Raw genomic sequence first — 26,810 nt, 5'->3', positions numbered from 1 at the left:
ATAGAAGTATTATTGTCGTTAATAATAGACTAGTTAGTTGTTAGGTCTAATTATAGCCTTAGATCAATACTATCGTAGATGTATTTTATCTAGTCTTGACTTTTACTTTCGTATCTACGAGAGTCTTAGTGACCACCCTCCAGTTTACCCTGTAATGTCACCAGTAAAGCCCGTATTTCTCCAAACATGTACAAATGCAAAATATAAGGTGCTTAACCGCGTACCCCAAATGTTAAATAGGTGTCCGGAGTATTTGTGCAATGTATTAGTCCATATTTTTTAATAAATAAGTGTTTTAATCCCGTCTGTGGCCGATTCTGTCGGAAGTTCCTAATGGGTGGTATCTATGGTAGTGACGGGGCGCATGCGGTCAAAACCGGAATTACACTCGATGTAAACAGGAAGTAAACCAGGGGGGGAATGGCGTTCGGCCAGAGACGGGATTAAAACACTTCTTTATTGAAATATATGAACTAATACATTGCACAAATAATCCAGACACCTAGTTAACATTAATTTAGTTGACACCAAGCACCTTATATTTTTGCATATGTACATGTTTGGAGAAATGGGGGCTTTGGAGCTGACATTCCAGGGCAATCTGGGGGGTGGTAGCTAAGACTGCCGTAGATCTACGAGTCTTTATCTAAGGCTATAGGTGGGTCTTTATGTAGTCTACATTATAATAGTCTACTAGTTAGTAGTTAGGTCTAATAGAAGTGTTACTGTCGTTGTGTCATTGAGTGGAAACGTGCATTGATGTGTTAACGTTGATGGTGAATGGTTTCATTGTGCATGTTCGTCTCTCTGTCTGTCTGTCTGTCTGTCTGTCTCTATCTTAGTTCTGCCTGTTTGTCTGTCTCTCTCTCAGTTTTGCCTGTTTGTCTCTCTCTCTCTCTCTCTCTCTCTCTCTCTCTCTCGATAAATCCCTTGACATCCTGAAGATTAAATAGCATTTCTCTTATTTCAATTGAATTTGCCATTTCATTTGAATTATGGCATCTATTTGCTTCCATAGATAAGTGGTTCTCAAACATTTTAATGTTAAGGACCTGATGTTAATAACTATCAGCTGCTATAATATCTATCAGTCATAATTCATAAACTGCTCAGTGGCCTTTTGGTTACACTAGTGTCCGCCCTGAGAAAGGTTTGATTCCCCCTGCGTCAATCCTGTGGCAATTTAACCCTATTATGTGTACATCTCTCTGAGTTACAAATGGATACATTATTCCCATGTGTGTGTGTTTCCTCTGGGTTTGTGTTGCTGTGTGTAGATGCAGTTCATGCTGCTGTTCAGTCGACAAGGCAAGCTGAGGCTTCAGAAGTGGTACGTGCCGCTGTGCGATAAGGAGAAGAAGAAGATCAGCAGAGAGCTGGTGCAGACCATCCTCGCCCGAAAGCCCAAAATGTGCAGCTTCTTGGAGTGGAGGGACGTCAAGATCGTTTACAAGAGGTCAGTGAAATGAATGAATGAATCCGTCTTTCGCTGGTATACGCAGTGGTGGAAAAAGTACTACATTATTTTTACTTAAGTAAAAGTATCAATACTGCAATATAGAAATACTCTGTTACAAGTAAAAGTCCGGAATAAAAAAATGACTTGAGTAAAAGTACAAAAGTATTGGCATCAAAATGTACTTCAAAGGACCAAAAGTAAAAGTACTCATTATGCAGAATGTCCCATTTAAAGTTTTCAGATGTATACAAATCATTTGAAAATAGCAGATCTACAAGCTCACAACGCATTGTGAGCTTGTAGATCGGCTATTTTCAAATGGCGAAATGTATATAGGGCTGAAGTGGTTAATGTATGTTTTGTAATAATAATCTAAATTAATATACAAAGTAACTAGTATCTAAAGTTTTCAAATAAATGTAGTGGAGTAAAAGTACAATATTTGGATCCGAGATGTAGTGGAGTAGAAGTAAAAGTATTGGATATTGGAAATACTCAAGTAAAGTACAAATACCTCAAAATTGTACTTAAGTACAGTACTTCAGTAAATGTACTTAGTTACTTTCCACCACTACAATGAAGTTATGGGGTCAGGCCAGCGATGCGAGCATCATCAGCAAAATATTACTCACACGTCCACAAGAGAGAGAGAGAGAGCCAACCATTCATGTTGCCTCGTTAGCCGCTGTGTTGCTGTGCCAACAACACATGGGTACAACAGGGTGACCCAGACACATGGCAGACACACAACAACACGTTGGAACGCCTGCCAGACTCTGCCCTCCTCAGTCCTCCTCACTCTAGTATATATATACTGAACAGCACTGGTTCTCTCTCAAAGGGTTTCCAGCTGGTCCCCAGGGAAATGAACCAAATGGACGTTTCTATTTGTTTTTGTTGCTGTTTTGCGTTTTTTTCCCCCCTTTTTCTCCTCAATTTAGTTGTTATGCCAACTGATGCCTCCCATCAGTGGGGGGGTTGTTGCGCGAAAAATTGTCGCTTAGCGCTCCTACAGCAGCCATTGCTTCTACATTTCGGTGCTCTTGCGGTAATAGTTGAGTCTTCTTTCACTTTTGCCCCCCCAAGGTTGGTGCCCCCCCAAGGTTGGTGCCCTGTGCTGCAGCACCTAAAGCCCTTCCATTAAGCCGGCACTGACTGGCTCACCTGCCAGTGAGGAGCCCCAACCGGGAGGACGTAGACGTAGCTTATCTCTATTGTGGTCCTTTGGGTGCAAATGTGTGTGTAAACAGAACTGAACATACATTTCAATATTACAGTTCAATATTCTGATATTCTCAGGGGTTTCTTCCTTGGTGGTCTCATGTGTTCTTCCATGATTGAAGTTTTAAGTTCCAATAATTCCCGTGTGATTGAGGTTAATCTTCCACCACATGTTACCCGGGCGGCCGGGCCGTAACCTGGCCTGGGATCAAACCCAGGCCCGTGCTTTTTGCCTGCTTTTGTTTTAAACAGGAACCAGGCATAATCTACTGAAGCATGTGAGCAAAGCTTTGTTTGTGTGATTAGCATTCAGAGACGGTTCACTGATTGAAGTTTCTACTCAACCCATTAAAACCGGGAACGCATCTGTGTAACCACTTTAACCATTATCTTATACTATTCAAAAATAGCAGATATACAAGCTCATAGCGCGGCACCGAGACGAGTGCTGCGCTATGAGCTTGTAGATCTGCTATTTTTGAAAATGTGTGCAAATCTTATATTTTTTAAAGCGAACATTTTTAACTCAAATCTTTGCTTCTGGGGGGTCCCTGGAACAACATATTTTGAGATGGGGGTCCGCGGCCAAATACATATCATTTTGGGGGTCCTTGACATGAAAAAAGTTTGAGAACCACTGATTATAGCAACAAACGTTTTTTCAAAAAAATGTTGGGATTTAGAAGACATTTGTTCCCAGAAGCAAAGATTTGAGGTACAAATGTAGCTTTAAAAATATATATATTCAAATGTTCATGATTTTTCAAAAATAGCCAAAGTATAAGATAATGGTATAATATAATAAGTGGTTAAAATCTAAAATTTCCCCGTCTTAATTGGTTAAGAAGCAGATGGCCTGACACTGGTTGTTGGACTAAATCCTTCCAAATGTTCCTGTTCAGTCCATCTAAACCTCCTTGATATTCATATTTCTGAGGGAAACTGTGAAATCATTTTCTGGACCCAAATCACCAGCTTTGCTTACAGGTGGCTTTTCAGCATGAAAACCTGGCTTGGAACTGGGATAGTTGTATTGTAACTTGTGGCTAGTCCATCTGTTAACCATTTAGTATGAAGATTGACCTGTTGCTCAAAGTGAACATGAACTCAAATGGCCTCATTGCTTTGTGCCCTTATTTCACATTATTTATATTAGCACTCCTAAACTGCTGGCTGCCTATATTACAGACCCTGGTAGTTTGTCCCCATGGTCATTTTATAAGAACTGCTGACTCCCTATTGTTTCATACATGCAGGCATTTGGCCACAGCTCACTATTAATAGCCAACATTACTTGCTGGACACAGTACCCGTGACATAAGGTATGCTTTCTTTTACATGCACATCTCGTGTAAACTCTAGATTGAATATAACCCTTTAATTTCACCATAATCTTTTGAAACAAGTTAGTTTGTTGAAGTCTTTAGGGCCATATCTCTACCCTTTTGACAATCTAGCCTTCCCTGTGACAGAAATACACTAAGTAAAATATGACATTCTCCGCTGCATTAGTTAAAAGGATAGTTAACCCAAATTGAGACTTGAATTCATGGATATTATTTTGTTTTTCTTGCATTCCTAAGCCAATAATTTGATGACCAGCGGACCGGTAGGCAGCGGTTCCGACACAAAGGAGACTCTTTGTGTCTCCTACCGGAACCGCTGCCGGTAATCAAATTATTGGCTTAGGAATGCGACAAAAACTAAAAAATATCCATGAATTCAAGTCTCCATGGGGTGACTGAAAAATTTGGGGGTGAACTATCCCTTTAAGGGTACAATAGACAGAGCTTTTTAAGTCTTGACCTCATTGAATGTGTCGTCCACACCAAGCCTGCCCTCAACACGCTGCTTGGTGCGTTCTGAAGGGTCAACCTACTCCCATGATTAGCCAATCGTCACATGCTGCTGAACGAAAGCCTGAGGGATTACTATGGATAAAGGATCAGGGGGCAGAGTGAGGCTGGACCCATGGAGACCGGCCGTCTGCATCCTGTTTCAGCCCCACTAAAACAATACGTTGTAACGCTGGGTGAACAGTTACTCTCTCAATTGACCAGAAATCCCCTTTTCTCAGCACTTTTTGAACTGAGTTGAGATGCAAGCCTGTCTATCGCTCGAGGCTCTCCAGTACTCTTAAAGGGATACTTCACTTTCACATAAAATAAACATTAAAAAAATATATAAAAAAAAATGAAAGAAGTTATGGCAAAATAAAGGCCCCCTCACACATTAGTAGGACACTCTAATGCGTGAGGGGGCCATGAATTTTCCATTACTTTTTTCATTTATTTTTAATATATTTTTTAAATGTTTATTTTATGTGAAAGTGAAGTATCCCTTTAAGTGGTAAAACGGCATAGACTCAGCGCTATATCTATCTCCATCCTCTTTGTCGCATTGATGGTACAGTTGGAGTAGATTTGGATTCTACACCCCTCCAGCTGAAATAGTGTGGCTTGTTATGTACACTGAACATACACTGTACTATATCAATTCATTGAACACAGTAGTTGGTATCATGCACAAGAGATGGTGACTCAATACACAGTGCTATATTACAACTTTTGTTTAACCATGATGTCACACATGAAACCATGATCTTATTCCTGCTGCTACTTTAGTTGTTTTTATACCTGATGATGCTCTAGTCTAAAATGTTGATTCTGACAGCAAATTTTGATTTAGTTTTAGTCATAGTCTTTTTAATAAAATTCCATTTAGTTTTAGTCATATTTTTGTCATCTGAAATGTTTTAGTTTTTGTCTAGATTTAGTCGACTAAATATCATAAGATTATAGTCGACTAAATCGACAGTTTATTTAGTCGACTAAAACGTATTTTGGCAGTGCCTTGATGGCGTCGTAATTGGTTGCATGCTGAAAATAGCTTGTTGTGAGCTTGTAGATCTGCTATTTTCACAGCGCGACACCCGAGCGCAACCAAACATAAAATGACTTGTCTTTTAGTTCTACTGGACCACTCGACCCACTGGATTCCACTCGACCTCACTAACATTTTAGTCTAGTTTTTATTTGTTCACGGAATTGTCAATATATTTAGTCTTAGCTTTAGTCATCATACAGTAGCTTAGTTTTTATTTAGTTTTTGTCAGTGAAAAAAGGTAGTTGACCAACATTTTTTGTCATAGTTTTAGTCGAGGAAATCAACACTGATGCTCTGTTTTTAATTTATTTAACCACTAATCACTTTAACCATGAGCATGCATGATACTACTCCGTTTTTATATACCTGCAGCCTTTTTTTTGAATGCAGGATAATTATATGTTTTCCACCATGCACAAGAAGCATTTCTACCTTCCATAGTGTCATCTATCCATTGCTACTTTCTTGACCATGCACCTTATCTATACTGGACTTTGTAAGTGTAGTAGTAATTTGATTCGACCGCACCTTCATGTTTTTTCATTTGCTGTGTCTGTGTTCTCTATTTTCTCTTCCCTTTTCTAACTCTTCCTGTAACTGCAATGTTGCTTGCACAAAAAACGAATTTCACCCACTGTTTTACTCCTGTGATCCTGTGATGTAACAACAAAGTTGATTCTGATTGTGGATGTTGTTGTTTTTTCCAGATATGCCAGCCTGTATTTCTGCTGTGCCATTGAAGACCAGGACAATGAGCTCATTACCTTGGAGATTATCCACAGATACGTGGAGCTGCTAGATAAATACTTTGGCAGCGTGCGTTTCACATCCTCCACACTCCATTTAGTTTACGCTTTCATTCAAGCCATGTTGAACATTGGTAGAACCTTGGATCATATTGCTACCTGTCTAGATATGGAGCATCATCTTTATCTGTTGCTTCCGTGCTCTGTGATTGAGGAACCGAAAGTAGTTAATTCCAGTTACTCACACTCAGTGGTGTAAAGTAACTAAGTACATTTACTCAAGTAGATCACTCAAGTAGATCTATAAGCTCACAATGCGTCGCGATGCGACGCATTGTGAGCTTGTAGATCTGCTATTTCCAAAAGATTTCTTTTATACATTTGAAAACTTGAAATGGGACATGCCTTTACTTTTGTACTTTTACTAAATTTTTAATTCCGGACTTTTTCTTGTAACAGAGTATTTCTAAATTGCAGTATTGATACTTTTACTTAAGTACAAAATGTTAGTACTTTTTACACCACTGCCAAAGTTCAACAAAACTTGCTGCTCATCATACAATATAAATATACAACAAAAGTACACTTATAAGGCCGTGCTCCTTCCTTAAAAGGTACTGTTGGTTCTCTTGTTTAAACAGGTGTGTGAGCTGGACATTATATTCAACTTTGAGAAAGCTTACTTCATCCTGGATGAGTTCCTGCTGGGCGGTGAGGCCCAGGAGACGTCCAAGAAGAACGTCCTGAAGGCCATAGAGCAGGCCGACCTGCTGCAGGAGGTAAGCCTCTCCACTAACCAAAATAGCAGATCTACAATCTCCCTTGTAGATCGGCTATTTCCTGGTGCGCAACAAAAGTTTAAATTGGGCTTAACCCATTTAAACCGAGAACACATCTGTGTCATTTTTAGATTTATTTTGCTATTCAAAAATAGCAGATGTAGATCTGCTATTTTTTGGGAAAATCGCTAATTTTTATATATATTTATATATATTTCAAAAGCGAAAAGTTAACTAAAATCTTTGCTTCTGGGGGGTCTTCTAAATCCTAACAGTTTTTTGAAAAAACTTATGTTGCTATAATATCAGTGGTTCTCAAACTTTTTCATGTCAAGGACCCCCAAAATGATATATTTTTGGCCGTGGACCCCCATCTCAAAATATGTTGTTCCAGGGACCCCCCAGAAGCACAGATCGGAGTAAAAATGTTTCGCTTTTAAACATATGCATATATATTCAAAGATTTGCACACATTTTCCACGATTTTTTAAAAAAACAGCAGATATACCGTACTCATAGTGCGGCAAGCTCATAGTGGGGCACCGAGTGTCGCGCTATATATCTGCTATTTTTAAATAGCCAAAGAAATAAAAAAATGACACCGATGCGTTCCCGTTCTTAATGGATTAAGAGACGTGGAAAGCTGTTTCCCCCCCAAACAGCGGCATGAACATCAAACAGTGCCGTTTAGTAGTCGGCGGTGGTTAACGCCAGATGTCATTTTATACATTTCTATACATCTGTATGCTCTCTTGTTCTTTACCCCCCCCCATCCCCCCACCTCATTAACAAACCTTTCATTAGCTGACGTTATTGTGTAGATGGTTCTTCTGACGCAACGAGATGAACGTCAAATTTGACTTCATCAAAACTTTGGTACGGACATAGAGGTAGGGCTGGGCATTCTGTTAGGCGTGTAACGATTCACTCAACTCACAATACGATTTGAATCACGATACTAGGTTCACGATACGATTTTTCACTATTTTTTTAAACACAAAATTATTTTCCAGACAAACGACAATATCAATACAGTAGCAAATGACAGAAAACTATTTTTTATTCTTTTTTTATTTTAAGTAAGATAAGATCTTTTATTGATGCCGCTTGGGAAATTCAGGCACCAAAGACAGTACAGCAGTTAAAAACAGATTACAGGGCAAGGAAAAAAAGTATATACAGCACCAAGTTATCAGAAACCTTTTAAAAATAGCGCCGATTACGGCGCCGATCTACAAGCTCTCAACATGTCGCAATGTGACACATTGTGTATTATAGATCTACTAATTTAGCTATATTTGAAAAATCTTGTAAGTATATCATCATCATGATACGATATTATCTATATGTTAATAATACTATATGTATTAGTTATTATGCTAAGTGAAGTTCAGAATAACTGACTGACTACATTTTCAGATCGTGTGGCACTTGGCACTCTGTAAGTCTAAAATTAAGGTAATAGGTTACTAAAGTACAAAGAAGATCAAAATACTTGTACTCAAGTATGAGTTGAAGTGCATCAGAAATGGCCCTCGATGCAGCGCCATGCTCAATTTGCTCAAGCAGAGTAATTACAGTAATTGGAAGTAATTGCTTCAAAAAGGCTCTACCTGTCTATTTGACAACTGATAATGGATCATTAGACAGCACTACCACATCACTTGTCAGGGTGATGGGTTAAGATGAGATGTGATCATGAAGAGAAATAGAACCCACACACTCAACATGCTCCAATCTATTTTAACCCATTCAATCCGGGAACACATCTGTGTCATTTTAGATTTTAGCTATTACCATTATTTTATACTTTGGCTATTCAAAAATAGCAGATGTAGCAGAAGCTTGTAGATCTGCTAATTTTGAAAAATCTTGAACATTTGTGCAAATCTTTGAATACATTTTTTTTTTGAAACAACATTTTAACTTTATCTTTGCTTCTGGGGGGGTCCCTGGAACACAATATTTAGAGATGGGGGGGTCCGCGGCCAAATGCATATCATTTTGGGAGGTCCTTGACATGTAAAAGTTTTAGAACCACTGATATAAAATATTTTGTTCCAGGGATCCCCTGGAACAAAATATTTGCATCCAAGCAAAGATTTGAGTTGCAAATGTTCGCTTTAAAGAAATATATATATTCATAGTTTTACACGTATTTCACGATATTTTTTTTTGTTGCAGATCTACAACATCTTGTGTATCTGCTATTTTTGAATAGCCAAAGTATAAAATAATGGTTAGAGCCAAAAAATTACACAGAAAATGACACAGTATGCTTTCCCGGTCTTAAAGAGTTAATGACTTAACCAAGTTGGTAAAATAGTTTTAAAGCAAAAAAAAATCATTACAAAAAAATCTTATTTGACAGTCTGAACAAGGACATACATATAGTGTCCAATGTATGAATCCAGAAAGATCCTGGCTATAGAAGAATAATGTAGACACATCCCAACCTCCATGTGTGTCATCATTATCATCATCATCCTTTCACACCACATCAATCACACATGTATATATTCAGTATGTTCTCTGTGTGAAATGCATGGATGTACAGTTACAGTAGCAGCTTGTTGATTGCATTGCAGCGGCTTTCACACACGGCCAGTGTGTCTGTTGTGCGCCCTGCTGCTGCATTTTCAAATGTCATCAAATGCCACTTCCTGTTTAGTTTTTTTGTTTTTTTTGGTGACATAGACAGCCCCTCCCACTCCCCCTCCCTTCTTGTCCCCCCCAGTGGTGGAAAAAGTACTTACATTCTTTACTTGCAGATATAGATCGGCTATTTTCAAATGGCTGAAATGTATATTTGGGCTGAAGTGGTTAATGTATGTTTTGTAATAATAATCTAAATCTACAAACTAACTAGTAACGTAGTGGAGTAAAAGTATAATATTTGCCTCTGAGATGTAGTGGAGTAGAAGTAAAAGTATTGAAAATTGGAGATATACTCAAGTAAAGTACAAATACCTCAAAAGTACAGTACTTGAGTACATGTTACTTTCCGCCACTGGTCCCCCCTTGTCCGTTTAGCTTGACCTGATCTTTGTGTTGATTTGCAGCTGACATGTTCCTCTGTGCTTCACCTTCACATTTCTCTTGTGATTTTACAGAATATAGACTTTCAGATGCGACTGTTCCCAGGTACAGTTTGTTGGAGAGCCGCGTTACTCTAACCGTATAGTACTAGCTTATAGCGTAGTCTAGAGGCTATATTATGTTCATATACCTCGTCCAACGACTGCCTCGTACGCTAGTAAAGTCCTCAGTGTTCACTCTCAGAGAGTCCATACATGGAACTAAATTAAGGGTGCACCAGATAATCAAAATAATTGATTAAATCGAAGGGGAGGAAAAAAAACTATTTGAATACAATTATTTACAAAAATTGAAAATAAGTTGTTTTAAGTTGTGAGCTTGTGTTGAGTTTGATCAGTTATTTTCATTTTCATTAAGTTATTTTGTTTTGCACTACACTGTTGGACGACAAAGTTATTAGATCTTTTCGCATTGATTAGTTGATATATATATATATATAAATAATGGAATAATGCTTCTCGATCAAGTAATCAATAGAATAATCACTAAGGTAATCGATACTTGCAGCCCCTAAGCCAAATACACCCATAAGGGTCCATTTGGTTCCATGTGCACGCTCTCAGAGTTAAATAAACACACAGGATTTTGCAGTGTACGGACAAAGTGTGGATGGAAGTATATAAAATAGCCTTTAGAAGTAGACTCACCACTACAACTCTGGGTGGGGGGGGGGGGCAACTCAACAGCAACAACAATATTGTAACTCTCAGAGTTACAGACCTGTAAGGGTCCATTTGGAACCCACCTCAAGAAACCCTGAGGGTCACTTTGAGAACCACTGCCGTAGTTACTGGTGTGTTGCCACCCCACCCCCCCTTCCCCTGCTAATGATAACCTCAGCCCTTAATCTGTGTCTCTACTAGTAGTAATGTCATAAATCATAATATAGATGTAATGTAATGTAAACACTAACCAATAACTTGAGCAATCAGCATTTCTTAATATGAATATTTTATGCCACAAGCAGAAATGATGTTTAGCGGTGTGAAACTAGTAACTACAGAGCATTATTATCCACTCATTTATCTTCAATATCCTGTATGTATTGGCCCGTTAGTAAACATTAGTCAACTGCCTATAATTAACACCCCCGCTGTCTAGATGGTCAAATGACAATGAATGCTAAGAATCTGAGAAGCCACACCTCCGTATCACGATAAATATTAGAAATGTCGCCGCCTGTTCTCAGCCATATGTACTGTACAGTCTTTTTTATTTCTATTATCTATTTTATGGTCTTTTCATGTACCGTATTTATGGACAGATTATCTTGTGCAGAATCCATGGATACATTGATGACACTTATTATTATTGAATGCATTGTAATAATAATTCACAGGGTTTAGAGAGTTATTAATAAGCAATGAAAAGCTCTATCCAGAGTGACTTACAAGTGCACGATCAGAGTAAATGTCATGAACCCTTGTTAACAAGCAGCATGGTAAATGGTCACATAAGAAGAGTGCAGAGAAAACATTTTACTGTTAAAGATCAAACTTAGCATAATAACATACTTAGCATCTGTGGACACAGCAGGTAACAGCTGAGGCTTAAATGTCAGCTTCCTGAAAAGCTTGAAGGAGAGTAAGCACATCAATTTGAGTGTGACATTACAATGCCCTATGCCAGTTCAGTGGTATATACATCCATAAATAAGTGACATTTATTTATTTCACTCTCTCATTGAGAACATAATAAAACCACAAACAGTGTCTCTGTCATTGTCACTGAAAGTTTCAAGGAAGTCACATTACTTTCACAAATAACGATTGAATTTGTGCTATACAGTCAGCTCAAGACCTAAAGAGAAATCTGGTGTCCCCCCGGGACCCAAATTAAAAAAAAAATCATTATGAATTCATCTCTTATGCCCTTTTTAAAAAAAAGAATAGGGAAAATAGCCAATTTACAACCTTGTAGATCGGATGTTTTCAAACTTTTCAAACTCTTTGAAACATAGAAACAAAAAAATCTGTTTCAACGTGTCTTTGAGAAGAAAAGAAAACGGATATGTATTGCGACCCGTGCAAAATCTACAATGTTTGGTGAAGTGCTTGCATCAGACACATTGGATCGCTGGTGTTTTGTACATTCCTTGGAATTTTGTGGGGATTATTTGGGGAGATGGTTCATGTAAGGGGAGACGGTGCTGATGCTCCACACACACAACAATGAGTCATTGTTGTCTTTCTGGCCTGGATGAGTGCTGCTCTGCTTAACATGCAGCATCGACCGTGTTCAGTCTAATTATCATCCTGACAAAAACCTCTTTCTGTTCAAACTAATTAGCTTTCAGAGCTGAAGCTGTTTGACTTGCTTTAGAACACGGTGCCTCAAAAATAGAGGTACTGTATGTACCATCACAGTAAACAGTGATTCACAAACGTTTTTAATTTAATCACTCGGGCAGAAAACTTAACTTAAAAAGACCAGCTTGGCAGAGGTCATTTAAATATAGATAGTTACTTTTAATGGAGGGCTCTTTATAAACTAAATTTACCATTAGATTCAATGAGAAATTAATGTGGTCCACTACAATATGTAGTGGGTTTTAATCAAGTCAGTAACTGACAGATATTTTGACAGTAAACTGAACAATGATCAACATAATGCTTGCAAAAATAAATCCACGCTAAAAAAAATCCCGTAATGATCCATATGGGGCGGCAGTGGCTCAGGAGGTAGTGCAGCCAGTTGAGAATTGGAAGGTTCCCAGTTTGATCCCAGGCTCCCCCTGTGTTACTGTAAAGCGTTCTTGAGCTGATCCCCTAACTGCTCCTCATGAGCAGGTTGGTGCCTTGCATAGTTTCCTCTGCCATCGGTGTGTGAATGGGTTAATTTAATGCACACTGTAAAGCGCTTTGCATTAAGCTATATAAATGCACAATTTTATATGTGGATCTGGATTTGATTTTATGGTTAAGTCATGCCACGGTCCCCTACTTTTTTCCCCCTCTCCACCAAAAATAGCCAATTTTGAAGCCCTCACGTCCCAACGGTAGGACAAAGTAACCCAAACTATGTCAAAATCTGTATATACTGTATAAAGGTTCTGGGAATGATCAAAGCAGAAAATGCTGTAGCACTGCAGTGTTTGCAGTCCAGTCAGGTTCACAGTGCTGGAGGATATTGTGTGTGAAACAGCCTATTGATCCAGCATCCATTCACACTAAGAGGAGTCCATTAGCTAGTCTCACTGAGGTACTAAAATACATTTATTTACCTACAACTGTGTAACTTGAAACTCTTTTACCTAAATTTACAGTAGCCTACAAATACTATCTTTTGTGATTAGTTTTCTTTTGTGCCGTTGTTTTTTTATTATAGTTTGGAAGTCATAAAACTCATGTCAACTTAAGGCCACGCAACCCCTGAAGAGAAGAAGTCCTTATCCTTCCTTAACCTTATTTTCCAAGCTGTCGTGCGACGGTGACACTCAATGGCAACAATGCATCAAGATTTTGGCTAATGCTTGATTTATACGACGTCGCACCACCTTGTCGTGCAAATCGTAGCCTTCACAGCTTTGTACACACAGAAAAATAATGGTGCCACCTGGAACCAAAACTGGTTCTTCAGAGTGATCCCATAGAAGAACCATTTTTGGTTCCAGAAAGAACCTTTCAGACCATTTATTTGAATGGTTCTATAAAGAACCCAAACCCCTTAAACCCCATTGTGAGCTTGTAGATCTGCTATTTTTGATGAATGTCTGCCTATTAAGACATTGTTTAAGAGTTCAAAGGTTCCTCAAAGAACTTTGACCCAAAAAAGGTTCTCTAGAACTCTATGAGGAACATGAAGAACCATTCACTGGATCAAATACTTCTTTAGTGTTTGATGGTTATTTGTGGAACCATAAAGCCTTTTAAAGAACCATTTAAGAACCATTATTTTGCTGTGTGTAGATCGAGTGATTTTTGACGCGCGACGACGGCATCGCGTGACGAAGTATAAATGGAGTTGTCTGTCTGACTGTCTGGCTCAATTGTGTTATTTGTAGAGCCAGAGTGAAGACTGGGGAGGTTTGCCCAATGAGGAGCTCTTGTAGAGGGCCGGTATAGAGTCCATCATGACCCCCTGCCAGGCAACTTAGGTAAATACTAGACTAACGCAGTCAGACAGCATGGGTTTCTTCACTGAGTGCCGTGTGCTTTTAACCTGCATGCAGGTGGTTGCATCGACGTTCGATTTGTCCGTCTCCTTCACAAAACACACATCATAAACACACATCATCCCTGCATGTCTGAACAAACACTCCATTAGAGCAGTGGTTCTCAAACCTTTTCAAGTCAAGGACCCCCAAATTCATATGTATTTGGCCACGGACCCCCATCTGAAAATGTTTTGTGCCAGGGACAAATTGTAAAACAATTTCAAAATTATTAAAAAATGTTTTCGATATTTTTCAGACATTTAAAAAAAATACCATATATACAAGCTTGTAGATATGCTATTTTTGAATAGCCAACATATAAATGGATAAAGTGTGATGCTGTGTTAACTACTTTTGTTGGGGACCCCCTGGAACCCTCCCAAGGACCCCACTTTGAGAACCAATGCACTAGAGCCCCAACGATGTATCCGCCATTATTTGATCAGTCAATTATGCAGCTAATGTGTCCCCATTCTTCTTAACCACTTTCAACCTGGCGTCCCTGTTTTGGGCATCATGTCATTATAGGCACACAATGCAGCGTGTTGTGAGCTTATAGGACTGGCCTAAGTGGTTAATACAACAACATATCAAAACATCTGTAATCAGTTGGTTAGGACTCACCAAAATCGGAAAATCGGAAAAAAATATGGCATCGGTTGGGTTCTAACACACACACACACACACACACACACACACACACACACACACACACACACACACACTCGTAGCATAATCACACGCTTGACAATTTGGTGGAAGTCCTGTTAGGAGAGTTTAGAACGTTGTGAATATAATATTTCAACTGACACAAACTGGTGTCATTTGTAAAAAAATATACTTTTGCTGTTTTATGCTGCCTGAGTGAGCACTGCTCTGTCCCTTTGAAATGTGTCATTGTTTCACCAACCGCATTGAATGAAATGGTTACGTTGATGACTTTTGTAGCGCGGTACGGGAGCAAAAACACAAAAAACTGCTCAGCAAAATCCTCAGTGTTATTTTTAAACTAAGAATGTACGAGTACTGTACTGGAAAAAAAAGTGCTCAGGAGCCGAGATACAGCCTTTTTCAGTAAGAAGTTAAACAAGAAGTGAATGAAGCAGCACATTTTCAAATCATGATATCTTGGGTTCAGAATTTTCTTTTCCAAAAAAAAAAACGTCTTAGACGTCACGTGGCGCTCAGGGCTTAACAATGGCGATAAAAACGGACGTCTTAGACGTCATGTGGCACTGAATGAGTTAACACTGTATAGCACACTTACTGTATGCAAACCGCTAGTTTTAACACCAGTTAACAAGTCTCTCTAACCAACAAGATTTTCCTTTTAACTGTTTTTGATTGGAGCTGATTACTTTCCATCTTTTTGGTATGACATGTTTTTAGAGTTAATTATGCTTTCAAATGAACCCAAATGTTTTTGTTGCACTCAGTGTGTCATTTCTACAGTGGTATTCAGTGTCCCATGTATCAGATTAGCTCAAAGCCTGGTTTAGACCTCGTTGCACGAGGGTGTCACACACACCGGAAATAGACGATCTATAAGCTCACGACGCTTCGCTGCGTGACACGCTGTGAGCTTGGAGATCGGCTATTTTCGGTGCTCGACACCCCTCGCACAACTTAGGTATAAATCAAGCTGAGCACTTTTCTGGTCATCACAGTGGTACCACACCCCCACACCACTAACCCCTCAATGATTTATTACTAAAATTATAGTTTTTAAATTGATTCATTAACCACTTAACTGTGAATAATGGTGAAATGTATTTAAAACGGTAACTGTACTGTATGTAGTCAGCGGACACCAGTGGTGGAAAGTAATGAAGTACATGTACTCAAGTACTGTACTTTTGTAAAAAAAAAAAATTGTATTTTTTACTTGAGTATTTCCAATTTTCAATACTTTTACTTCTACTCCACTACTTATCAGAGGCAAATATTGTACTTTTTACTCCACTACAATACTAGTTACTTTGTAGATTTGCATTACTATTACAAAACATGCATTACCCACTTCAGCCCTATACACATTTCGGCCTTTTGAAAATAGCAGATCTACAAGCCGAACTTGTAGATCTGCTTTTTTCAAAATATATATATATATTTCTTTTTTTACATTTGACAGCTTGTGAAATGGGACATTTAATGAGTACTTTCTACTTTTGGTACTTTAAGTACATTTTGATACCAATGCATCTTGTACTTATACTCAAGTAAATTTAGTATTCCGGACTTTTACTTTCTACATTGCAGTATTGATACTTTTCCTTAAGTAAAAACATTTGAGTACTTTTTCCACCACTGGTGGACACAAAGGAATGTTATCGCAAAGCATAAATCCATGGTTGGAACCAAGGGGTGCCTCCCGATTTAGAGCTCGGGGGCTTTAAGGCATTAATAGTGCCTGGAGCAATAATTACATGGGAGGAAGACATGCCACGGGGGATTTGGATGGAACTATTTTAATAAGCCTTTAATGAAACATTTCTCAGGAGCTGGCGTGTTATTTTAGCATAACCCATTGAGACCAGGAACGCATCTGTGTAACCACTTTAACCATTATTTTATACTTTAGCTATTCAAAAATAGCAGATCTCCAAGCTCATAGCCTGGCACCGAGTGCCGCGCTATGAGCTTGTAGATCTGCTATTTTTGAAAAATCGTGAAAATTTGTGCAAATCTTTGAATATATATATATTTTTAATGCAATTTCTTTTACTCAAATCTTTGCTTCTGGGGGGTCCCTGGAACAACATATTTTGAAATGGGGGTCCATGGCCAAATACATATAATTTTGGGAGGTCCTTGACATGAAACAGTTTTAGAACCACTGATTATAGCAACATTGTTTTTTTTTCAAAGATTTGAGTTACAAATGTTTGCTTAAAAATATATATATTCAAAGATTTGCACACATTTTCATGATTTAAAAAAAAAAAACAGCAGATCTACAAGCTCATAGTGCGGCACTCGGTGCTGCGCTATGAGCTCGTATATCTGCTATTTTCTAATAGCCAAAGTATAAGATAATGGTTCAATTGAAAATGGCAGACGCTTTCCCGTTGTTAATGGGATAAGCAAAGCAAACACGTCTCCTGTTTGAATAACGGCACAATCAGCAGATTCTCCTCACAGCCTCTGCAGTATGTGCAGTAGTTTGGGTGATTGATGGGGGTATGGAGGACTTTTAAATTGTGGTGGTGTCCTATATATTAATTCTAGGTCTCTTTAGTTCATCTCTAGATCCTTTGTAAAAATGTGTAGGAGCTGTATAGGTTCATTAACAGTTCTTGAGTTGAGCGGTAAGAGCAGCGCATTTCTGTCCTCATTAAAAAAATTACATTTGCCTCACAGGTGTGCTGGTCCCAAATATGGCCTCAGGCTCCGAATCCTCTGGTCTTTTCCAGAATTAGCCCTACTTGAGGTGAATACTGAATATGTCTCTATAGTCTGGGTTCAGGCCCACTAATAGCGCCCCCTCTAGACAGATTTTAGTCTGAAGTCTTGTTTCCTTAATGTGCCTTGTCTACTCTGTCAACACATTCTCACTATCAGGTTGTACTACAGTGATGTGTCGGGGGCAAAAAATCAGCCTTTGCGTCACCTGTTTCAGTGGCGTCCCCAGGAATTACATTTATGGCAGGCGAGATTTTTTTTTGCACACCCCCACCCCCCCCCCCCTCTATTACCCCCAAAAAAGACATTTAAATGAAATCGGCGATCGAAAACCGGCTAAAGTGTCCGTTTTCAAGATGTTTTGGCCATTATCTCTGGAACGGAAGGTCCAATCTGGATGCGTGACTTTGAGAACATTAAGCACACAATGACACCTTTTCGGGTTCTTTCGGTTTTCTAGGGGAGGCGGGATCTTAGTTGGGCAGGGTCGCCTGCCCTGCCTCTACAGTGGGTACGCCACTGACCTGTTTGATGCTCCCCCTGTTTATCACGTCGCTTTTCAGCGTTCCCCCGATGTAGTTCTGCCCACTGGAATGCTGAAGTGCCGTTCTCAGTCCCACTCCCAGCTAGTAATAGGTTGCCACCTCTGCTAAAACGCATGTAAAAAAAGGCAGGTGCACCATCAGAAGTTGGCGTAATCCCCGCGAGGCATCGGCCGAGGGAGGTACTAGTCAAGCAAGCGGCTGTGCCGAGTGGTGCTATGTAGGCATGTGACGATTTATCGTAAATCGATTCAAATCGATTCAAACTGGTGACAATTTAAACCGTTTTTTTTTTAATTCACGATGCAAACAGCAGAGGGCGCATAAAAAAGAGAGGAGAAAAAATTGAGAATTGACAAAAAAAAATAGTTTTCAGTTATTTGCTAAATTGCTACTGTATTGAAAAGAGGATAAGAGAAAACACAGTATTGTGTAAAAAAAAAAAAAGGTCATGAATTTCTGTAAGAGAGAGAAAAAAAAAGAGAAGATTTTTCGGTCATTTGTCTGGAAAATAAATGTATGTTTTTAAAAAATCGTGTCGTGAACCTAGTATCGTGAGTGGAATCGTATTGTAAGTTGAGTGAATCATTACACGCCTACTAGTGCTATGTCCGCTTCTGCCAACGCGGTGCTGTTGCAGTTGCATACAGAAGGATAGGCTTGGGATCACAAATCATCCATCCGTCCTCGTCAACATGCGACGCGACAGGACAGTGTTACGTCAACATCAGAGTCCCAGCGTATCAAACGTGGTGGTCCAGATTTGGGCCCCCCCAAAAAAAACAGTTTGACGCAACGGGCGTGAGAATGTGTTGACTCTGTTAGTGTCTCTCGAGAACCCTACTTATTATCACGATATTGTGTAAATAGTGTGCCATTCGTTCCTGGTCTTTTTACTATTGGTTTTACGTGTTTCTAAGCCAGGTGGTAATCCATGTATGCGTTGCAAATGTCTGTCTGTCTGTCTGTCAGTCATCCCTTTTACATGTCAAATGTTGTTTACATTTACCACACTGTAATACCGTAGGTGTAATCCTCAATCCAGGTTAAAGCCATGAGCCTTCGATTAGGAATAACGCTCATGAATAACGTACGGTATCACTGCATGGATCACTGTAGTCTAACCTGTTGTGAAATAGACCAGGCAACACTGTTGCAGTCACACTGTCTCCATAGTGATCAGTCTCACTCAGCCTGGCCCTGGAGCAACACCATAACCACTTAAAGGAGTAGTTCACCCAAAACACGACTTATTTTCTATCAATTAGTCACCCCATGAAGCCTTGAATTCATGGAGATCTCTTAGTTTTTGTCGCATTCCTAAGCCAATAATTTGATGATGGGTCATTGTTTAGTAGGAGACTCAATGGAGACTCTTTGACTCCGCCGGTCATAAAATGATTGGCACAGGAATGTGACAAAAACGAAAACATATCCATGAATTCAATGCTTCAAGGGGTGTGTAATTGATCGAAAATAAGTCATTTTTGGGGTGAACTACTCCTTTAAGCCCTATACCATTTGTCGTTCGATGAATAGCGAAAATAGATCTACAAATTGTAGATTTGCTATTTTTGCTGTTTCTTTTTTGAAAACATTCCAAACATTTTGGCCGACGGCCAGGTTGAAAGTGTGTGTTTTTTTTTGCTGTGCATCTCCCCCCCCCCCCCCCGCTCGCTCTACATGTGTTCCTCCTGCATGTCCCGTGTGATGTATGTACATCATAAGTCTTGCTGTGATTTCTGTGTCGTTGTCCTCTTAAAAAAAGCTTGTGTGAATCTCTCTCCTCTTCCTCCTCCTCCTCCTCAGCCCCGCCACGAGTATTTTAATGTGCCTGTGTACTGATGTACTGATGGGTTTGCTGCCATCGCCGCTGTCGCTGCCTGTCCGCCCAGCGCTGCTGTTTGCTGCTGCTGCCGCCACCGCTGCTGCTACCCACACCCTGCATGCTGGTCCATCGTCCTCAGTGCCTGGCACACACACACACACACACCTTTCATTCTACCCTTCTAAAACGCCCCCGCATCACGTCAACGACCATCGCTCGGGGGGGTTGAGTGTAACAATATGGTTCCAATGTCCTGAGCTCACAATGCAGCATCGTTTGTCACGATGTTAGAAATGAGTTTTGAAAGTTTAGACGGGTCTGTTTGTTTCTTCTTTAACCACCAGTGTTAGTAGTGTTACTTACTACATCAAACTGTAGCTTATTTGTGAAAGCCTCAATGACACTTTGGTAGTTTTTGTTTCTTAATGCATTCAAACCGGGAACGCATCTGTGTAACCGCTTTGTAACCATAATGTATACTTATTAAAAAACAGCAGATATACAAGTTCATAGTGCGGAACTTGTAGATCTGCTATTTTTGAGGAATCGTGAACATTTTTGCAAATCTTTGAATATATATATATTTTTAAAGTGAACATTTTAACTCAAATCTTTGCTTCTGGGGGGTCCCTGGAACAAAATATTTTGAGATGGGGCTCCGTGGCCAAATACATATAATTGTGGGGGTCCTTGAAATGAAAGGGTTTTCAAAAAACGGTTAGGATTTAGAAGACATTTGTAGAATATACAATCCAAAGATATGCACAAATGTTCACGATTTTTCAAAAATAGCAGATATACAAGCTCATAGCGCGGCACCGAGTGCAGCGCTATGAGCTTGTATATCTGCTATTTTTGAATAGCCAAAGAAATCAAAAAATGACAGATGCGTTCCCGGATTGAATGGGTTAATTTATATTGAAGTGAGTCATATTGTGGCAACCAACTGGCAGTGCCAAGAGACATGATGACGTTTGTTGTGTTGTGATATTTGATGTGGCGATCATATTGTTACACAGCCATCATCACACCTGTGTCAATGTATCTCTGTGAAGACTCCAAGGCAGTAAGTGTAGGCCCTCCATTGGAGTTCATATATAATACAAGGTTTTATACAATTCCTATATCCCTCAAAGCTGTGCTAGAACTACAACAATACTGTATATAGAGCAGTGGTTTCTCAAAGTGGTGTCCAGTCCAGGGACCCTCAGGGTTCCTTGAGGAGCGGTTCCAAATGGACCCTTACTGCTCTGTAACTCTGAAAGTGTACACGTTTGTACACTCTCAGAGCTGTGAGTCTTTGTAATCAAAATGTTGTTGAGAACCACTGATGTAGAAGAAAAATTGTGTTTCAGAAGGTAATTAACAGTCAATGCAATTCATCTGGGATACAGCCACTCACGATCTATAGGGAAAGTCTGCCCCCTGTCTGTCACCATGTGGTGGTGCAGTGTGCAAACTTCTGCAATCCATGTGACCTGTTTTTCAAAGATAGCAGATCTACACGCTCGTGTGCTTGTATATCTGCTATTTTTTTATGTCAATGCTTTGAGTGTCATTTGATGCCCATCAAACAACAGTCCCACATAAAGTGCATGAAGCCTAAACTTCAGCATGTGGCTTAAACAAAGTATTAGGATCCACATTTATAGTCATAATCTTTGTATTAGCAATTTTCATGGCCATGAAGTGTTCATTCCCTTGCGATTTAAATTTGATAGTTTTCTTGTGTTGGATTTGTCTTTACTGGATTTGTTAAAGGCCATACGGAAGGTCATAAATGTAATGCAATTTTGAGTGAATACTCCTGTTACTTTATGCCATATGGTTTTTATATATGGATTTTGTTTATATGCTCTCACTCCAGATCATATTATGTAGATTTGTAATCAATCCTTGTTATCAATATCAAGGAATTAATCCTGTTATTTACAGGAAAGCCCATAACAAGCATTGGCCAAAATATAGGCTAAAACTGTTCTCTATTATTTTAATCATATCATTTGCAGTAGAAAGTTGAGCTGGTTTTATTTAAACGTTTTAAATAATTTATAGTCACAGATATGATCTCCTATTTAGAGAAAAGTCGACTTTGAAGGTATAAGTGGCGTTTAATGTCGAAGTAACTGAAGTACAATTTGCACTGATTAACCAAGAGCTATGACTCACAGCTTTGTGTATGACAATGAAGTTGAAAGAAGTAGGTCTTGGAATATATTTAAGTAAAATAAATGATTAACATTGGAGCACTTACTATGTGTTTTCTATATAGTGTGTGATTGTTCAAATCTATGTTAGACTAATACAATTATTGAGTATTCTTTATGGTAGATTTGAAGATATGTTGGTTATCTGGACCTCTGTCTTAATATACAGACAAAGATGATAATAAATTGTTTAAATTGTTCAACAGTTGACTACAAACAGTCTCTCTCAATGTAATGTAGATAATATATGTGTTTGCTATAATAACCCCCACTTTGCTCCCTTTGAAATGAAGGTTAGATTGTACTGTCCAGACAAAATGTATTAATTCATCTGAATGGATCGTTATTTTTTTTGCTCTTCTTTAAAGAGCCGAACAAAATGTGTAAAATGAAGTTCAATAATAATGATAATAGCTGAACTGTGTTCTATTCCCAGTGTGGTTCAATAACACTTGCTATATATGCTAGAGTTATGTGCTTAAAATTAGCCGATCTACAAGCTCACAAAGCGTGACATGCTGTGAGCCATGTAGATTGGCTATTTTCAACATGTGACTCTGTCATACAATGCTTCAGGGAGTTGGTTCAGCTTACATATATTGTAGATTGTTTTTATTTTATTTTATTGACTGAAATGAAAGCACATAGGAATGACAGAGGTAGAGGGAATGAGTGGTCATTTATGTCATTTGGTCTGATACGGCTCCTTTCTTTACTTTGTGCTGAACCCTCTCTTAGGATGCCAAAGTAAGTAATGCTACTTTTCATGATTTTATTTGACAGAAAATCAACATACTGTGTAAACCAAGCAAACTATATGAGGCTTTGCAGTGGCAGCTCTGCAACTTAACATTTGACCATCCATGACAATAAAACTATACATGTATTCACATAGAGCTTAATTGAACCAGTGGTTCCAAAACAGTGGTTCGCAGACCCCCTTCTTTATGGGTCGCGACTTGCGAGTAAATATCCCATTTCAAAAGATATAAAGATCTAGATCTACGAAATTCCATAAATTAGGAAAAATAACTTAAGAAATAGTGAAAATAGCAGATCTACAAGCTTGAGCTTGTATAACTGTTATTTTCACTTGTTTGTGTCCCGGAGAGACATCAAAATTCCCTTTTTGGGTCTCGAGCTAGAAGGTTTGGGAACCACTGATATACTATATCGATCTACAACTGTTGTGAGCTTGTAGATCTGCTATTATGACCGAATGTTCACTTAATATGACATGCCCAGAAAAGGAACGCTAGGGTTCATGTGGTTAAACCTTATACTGCATTGACTGGAGTCCCCCAGGGCTCTATACTAGACCCGCTCCTGTTTGCGGAAAATAGCCGGTCTACAGTATAAGCTCACAGTGAGCTTGTAGATCGGCTATTTTCATCAAATCTTTGTCCCAGAATAGCGTTCATGTGGTTGAAGTGAAATAATCAGGATTTGAATTGTGATGTCTATCAGTGGTTCTCAAAGTGAGGTCGAGGGACCCTCAGGGTTCCTTGAGGGGGTTCCAAGTGGACCCTCACAGATCTGTAACTCAGAGCGTATACACGGGTCTGTTTGGTTCCATTTGTACTCTGTCAGAGTTGTGTGAATAGCTCAAAACTTAAGTTACAACTTACTAGTTACTTTGTAGATTTTGATTATTATTACAAAACATACATTAACCACTTCAGCCCCATATACATTTCGGCCATTTGAAAATAGCCGATCTACAAGCTCACAAAGGGTCGCAATGCGACACATTGTGAGCTTGTTGATCTACTATTCAAAAGATTCTATACATTAGAAAACTTGTGAAATGGGACCTTCTGCATAATGAGTACTTTATACTTTTGGTACTTTAAGTCCATTTTGATAGCAATACTTTTGTACTTTTACTCAAGTAAATTTTGAATTCCGAACTTTTACTAACAGTACTTCTACATTATTGATACTTTTACTTAGACAATTTAGTACTTTTTCCACCACTGCCCATCTGTGATGTCAGTCATGTATGAGTATTATGCTCCCATGTTGTGGAATGTATTCTGTTTATTATTCTACTGTTTGAAGTTTTGATCCAGCACCCAGCCCAGCAGGGTATGAGGTGTGTGTGTTCTTTGTCTTTTTCGTGTCAGGACAAGACGTTCCAGATCCACATGGAAGACATGCCGTTATTAGATCCTGTCTTGTTTTATTTTTTTTGAACTTTATTTTTTATATCTCTGCTGTCCGGCCGAAACCAGCTAACTCCAAAATGTTAGGAGGTTTTGTTTATCATTGAATTGAACAGCTGGAATGGACCTTCAAGCTCACAATGAGGTTGGAGGTCAAAAGGGGGTGAAGCCTGGAGTCAGCTAAACCAGATAACTCCGGTGGACTTCGCTGGTTTAGCAGAAAGTTTGAGGATCCAATGGAGTTAGCTGGTTTTGTCAGAAGCGCTTTTTAATGCTTTTCATTGGTTCAATATTTTTTTTACTAACACACAGAGGTAAAGGGTGTTCAATGGCCCTGATTTATGGAAAAAAATGTAAAAGCTGGAGTTAGCTGGTTTCTGCCGGGCAGCAACGAGTGGAAGTCAAGACCATGGGCTGAAACTTTGTCCAAATATGGAGATGAGTGATGTCATAGACGATTGACGTCATAGATTCTGACCACATGACATCAGAGAAGCCACGCCGTTATTATTAGATCCAGTCTAATATTCTCACAATTCCAACTTCATCACAATCCCAATCTTGTGAATGCTTGGTATTTGCAGTGGTGGTCTACTTGAGTAAAAGTATCAATACTGCAATGTAGAAATACTCTGTTACAAGTAAAAGGCCTGTGTTCAAAATGGTACTTGAGTAAAAGTACAAGAGTATTTGCATCAAAATATATTTTAAGTACCAAAAGTAAAAAGTACTAAAATGTTTGAAAACAGCAGATCTACAAGCTCACAACGTGTCGCATCGCAACGGGTTGTGAGCTTGTAGATCGGCTATTTTCAAATAGCCTAGGTATAAAATAGGGCTAAAGTGGTTAATGTATGTTTTACAATATAATAATTTATATCTGCAAAGTAACTAGAAACTAAAGTTTGTAGTGGAGTAAAAGTATAATATTTGCCTCTGAGATGTAGTGGAGAAGTAAAACTACTGAACATCGGAAATACTCAAGTAAAGTACAAATACCTCAAAACTGTACTTAAGTACAGTACTTGAGTAAATGTACTTAGTTACTTTACACCACTGGGTATTTTGCACCAATGTAAAACAAAATGGGACTCAAGATGCACTGATTAGAAGTAGGTCAAAGGTCAATGGTCACAAGGTCACTGCGTGACCTCACAAAACAAGTTCATGACATTCCTTTCGTCACGTTTGACAAAAAAGGAGTTGCGAAAATTACACTTATACTTGAGGCCTGTTTATATTTAAACAGAAATAGGCTTCTATAATGTCATATGAAAGTCATTACTCAGCTGAATGCAGTCAGTAGGATTTGACTGAAGGTTAATATATAACGTTCTAATGCAATATGACAGAGAACACTGTGGGACAGACATGAACAAACCAAGAGGCTGCCATCTTAACCAGTTAAATCAGGGGTCTTCAACGTTTTTCTGGCCAAGGACCCCCCTAGCTGAGAGAGAGAGAGATGAAGCAGGGACCCTCTCTATATTGTATAAAATTGTGTTTCAGATTCAACTTTTTTTTAATACTTGGTCTGCTCTTTTTTCCCTCTACACACATTATACCTCTTTGCCAAAAATAGCAGATCTACAAGCTAAAGTCCTCCTCAGAATAGTGACGCTAGGGTTCAGGTGGTTAATGTAAAAAATAAAAATAATCATATCACACAAATATTTGGCAGTTGTGTTAGTTGGAAATCTGGTATCTTGGCTTGGAGAGCGTTACTTTTGGTCCTAGAAGTATAAATCCTGTGATGATTGATTGGTGGCTGCTTTTCCCTCACTGGAGATTGGTTGCTCTCTACCCCCCCCCTGCAGGACGCAGAGACCCCCCGCAGTGTGCTGGAGGAGATTGGACTGACATAAAGAACAGATCAGATGCTCATCATCATCATCATCATCATCATCATCACTCCCCTTCCACCAGATACCTTCCTGTTCCCAGTGGTGGAAATGTTTTACATGTTTTACTCAAGTAAAAGTATCAATACTGCAATATAGAAATACTCTCTGTTACAAGTGAAATTCAGGAATTGAAAATGTACTTGAGTAAAAGTTAACAAGTATTGGCATCAAAATGTACTTAAAGTGCCAAAAGTAAAAGTACTCATTATGCATGAATGTCCCATTTCAAGCTTTCAAATTTATACACATTTTGAAAATAGCAGATCTACAAGCTCACAATACGTCGCATTGCGGCCCATTGTGAGCTTGTAGATCCGCTATTTTCAAATGGCCGAAATGTATATAGGACTGAAGTGGTTACTGTATGTTTTGTAATAATTATCAAAATCTACAAAGTAACTAGCAACTAAAGTTTT

At 38.9% G+C, this 26,810-nt stretch overlaps 1 protein-coding gene across 3 annotated transcripts in view; it reads left to right on the top strand.

The window, feature by feature from the left end:
• Positions 1 to 26,810, top strand: part of LOC308086697 (AP-1 complex subunit sigma-2-like) — a 48,378-nt gene extending 21,568 nt beyond the window's left edge. For 2 of the 3 annotated variants that reach the window (XM_080430343.1, XM_080430344.1), the window contains exons 2-5: positions 1,278 to 1,456; positions 6,274 to 6,382; positions 6,954 to 7,091; positions 26,308 to 26,810. In XM_080430343.1, coding sequence (XP_080286469.1) covers positions 1,278 to 1,456; positions 6,274 to 6,382; positions 6,954 to 7,091; positions 26,308 to 26,355 — 474 coding nt within the window. In that variant the 3' untranslated portion in view covers positions 26,356 to 26,810. Of the gene's footprint in view, positions 1 to 1,277; positions 1,457 to 6,273; positions 6,383 to 6,953; positions 7,092 to 20,099; positions 20,814 to 26,307 lie in introns of those variants that run through there. The other variant, XM_080430345.1, reaches the window with a different exon arrangement.

The sequence above is a fragment of the Gymnoscopelus braueri genome (genome assembly GCF_963280865.1).
Source record: "Gymnoscopelus braueri genome assembly, chromosome: 6".
Taxonomy (NCBI): Eukaryota; Metazoa; Chordata; class Actinopteri; order Myctophiformes; family Myctophidae; genus Gymnoscopelus; species Gymnoscopelus braueri.
Note: the sequence above shows the minus strand (reverse complement) of the source record. Positions and strands in the feature narration are given on the sequence as shown.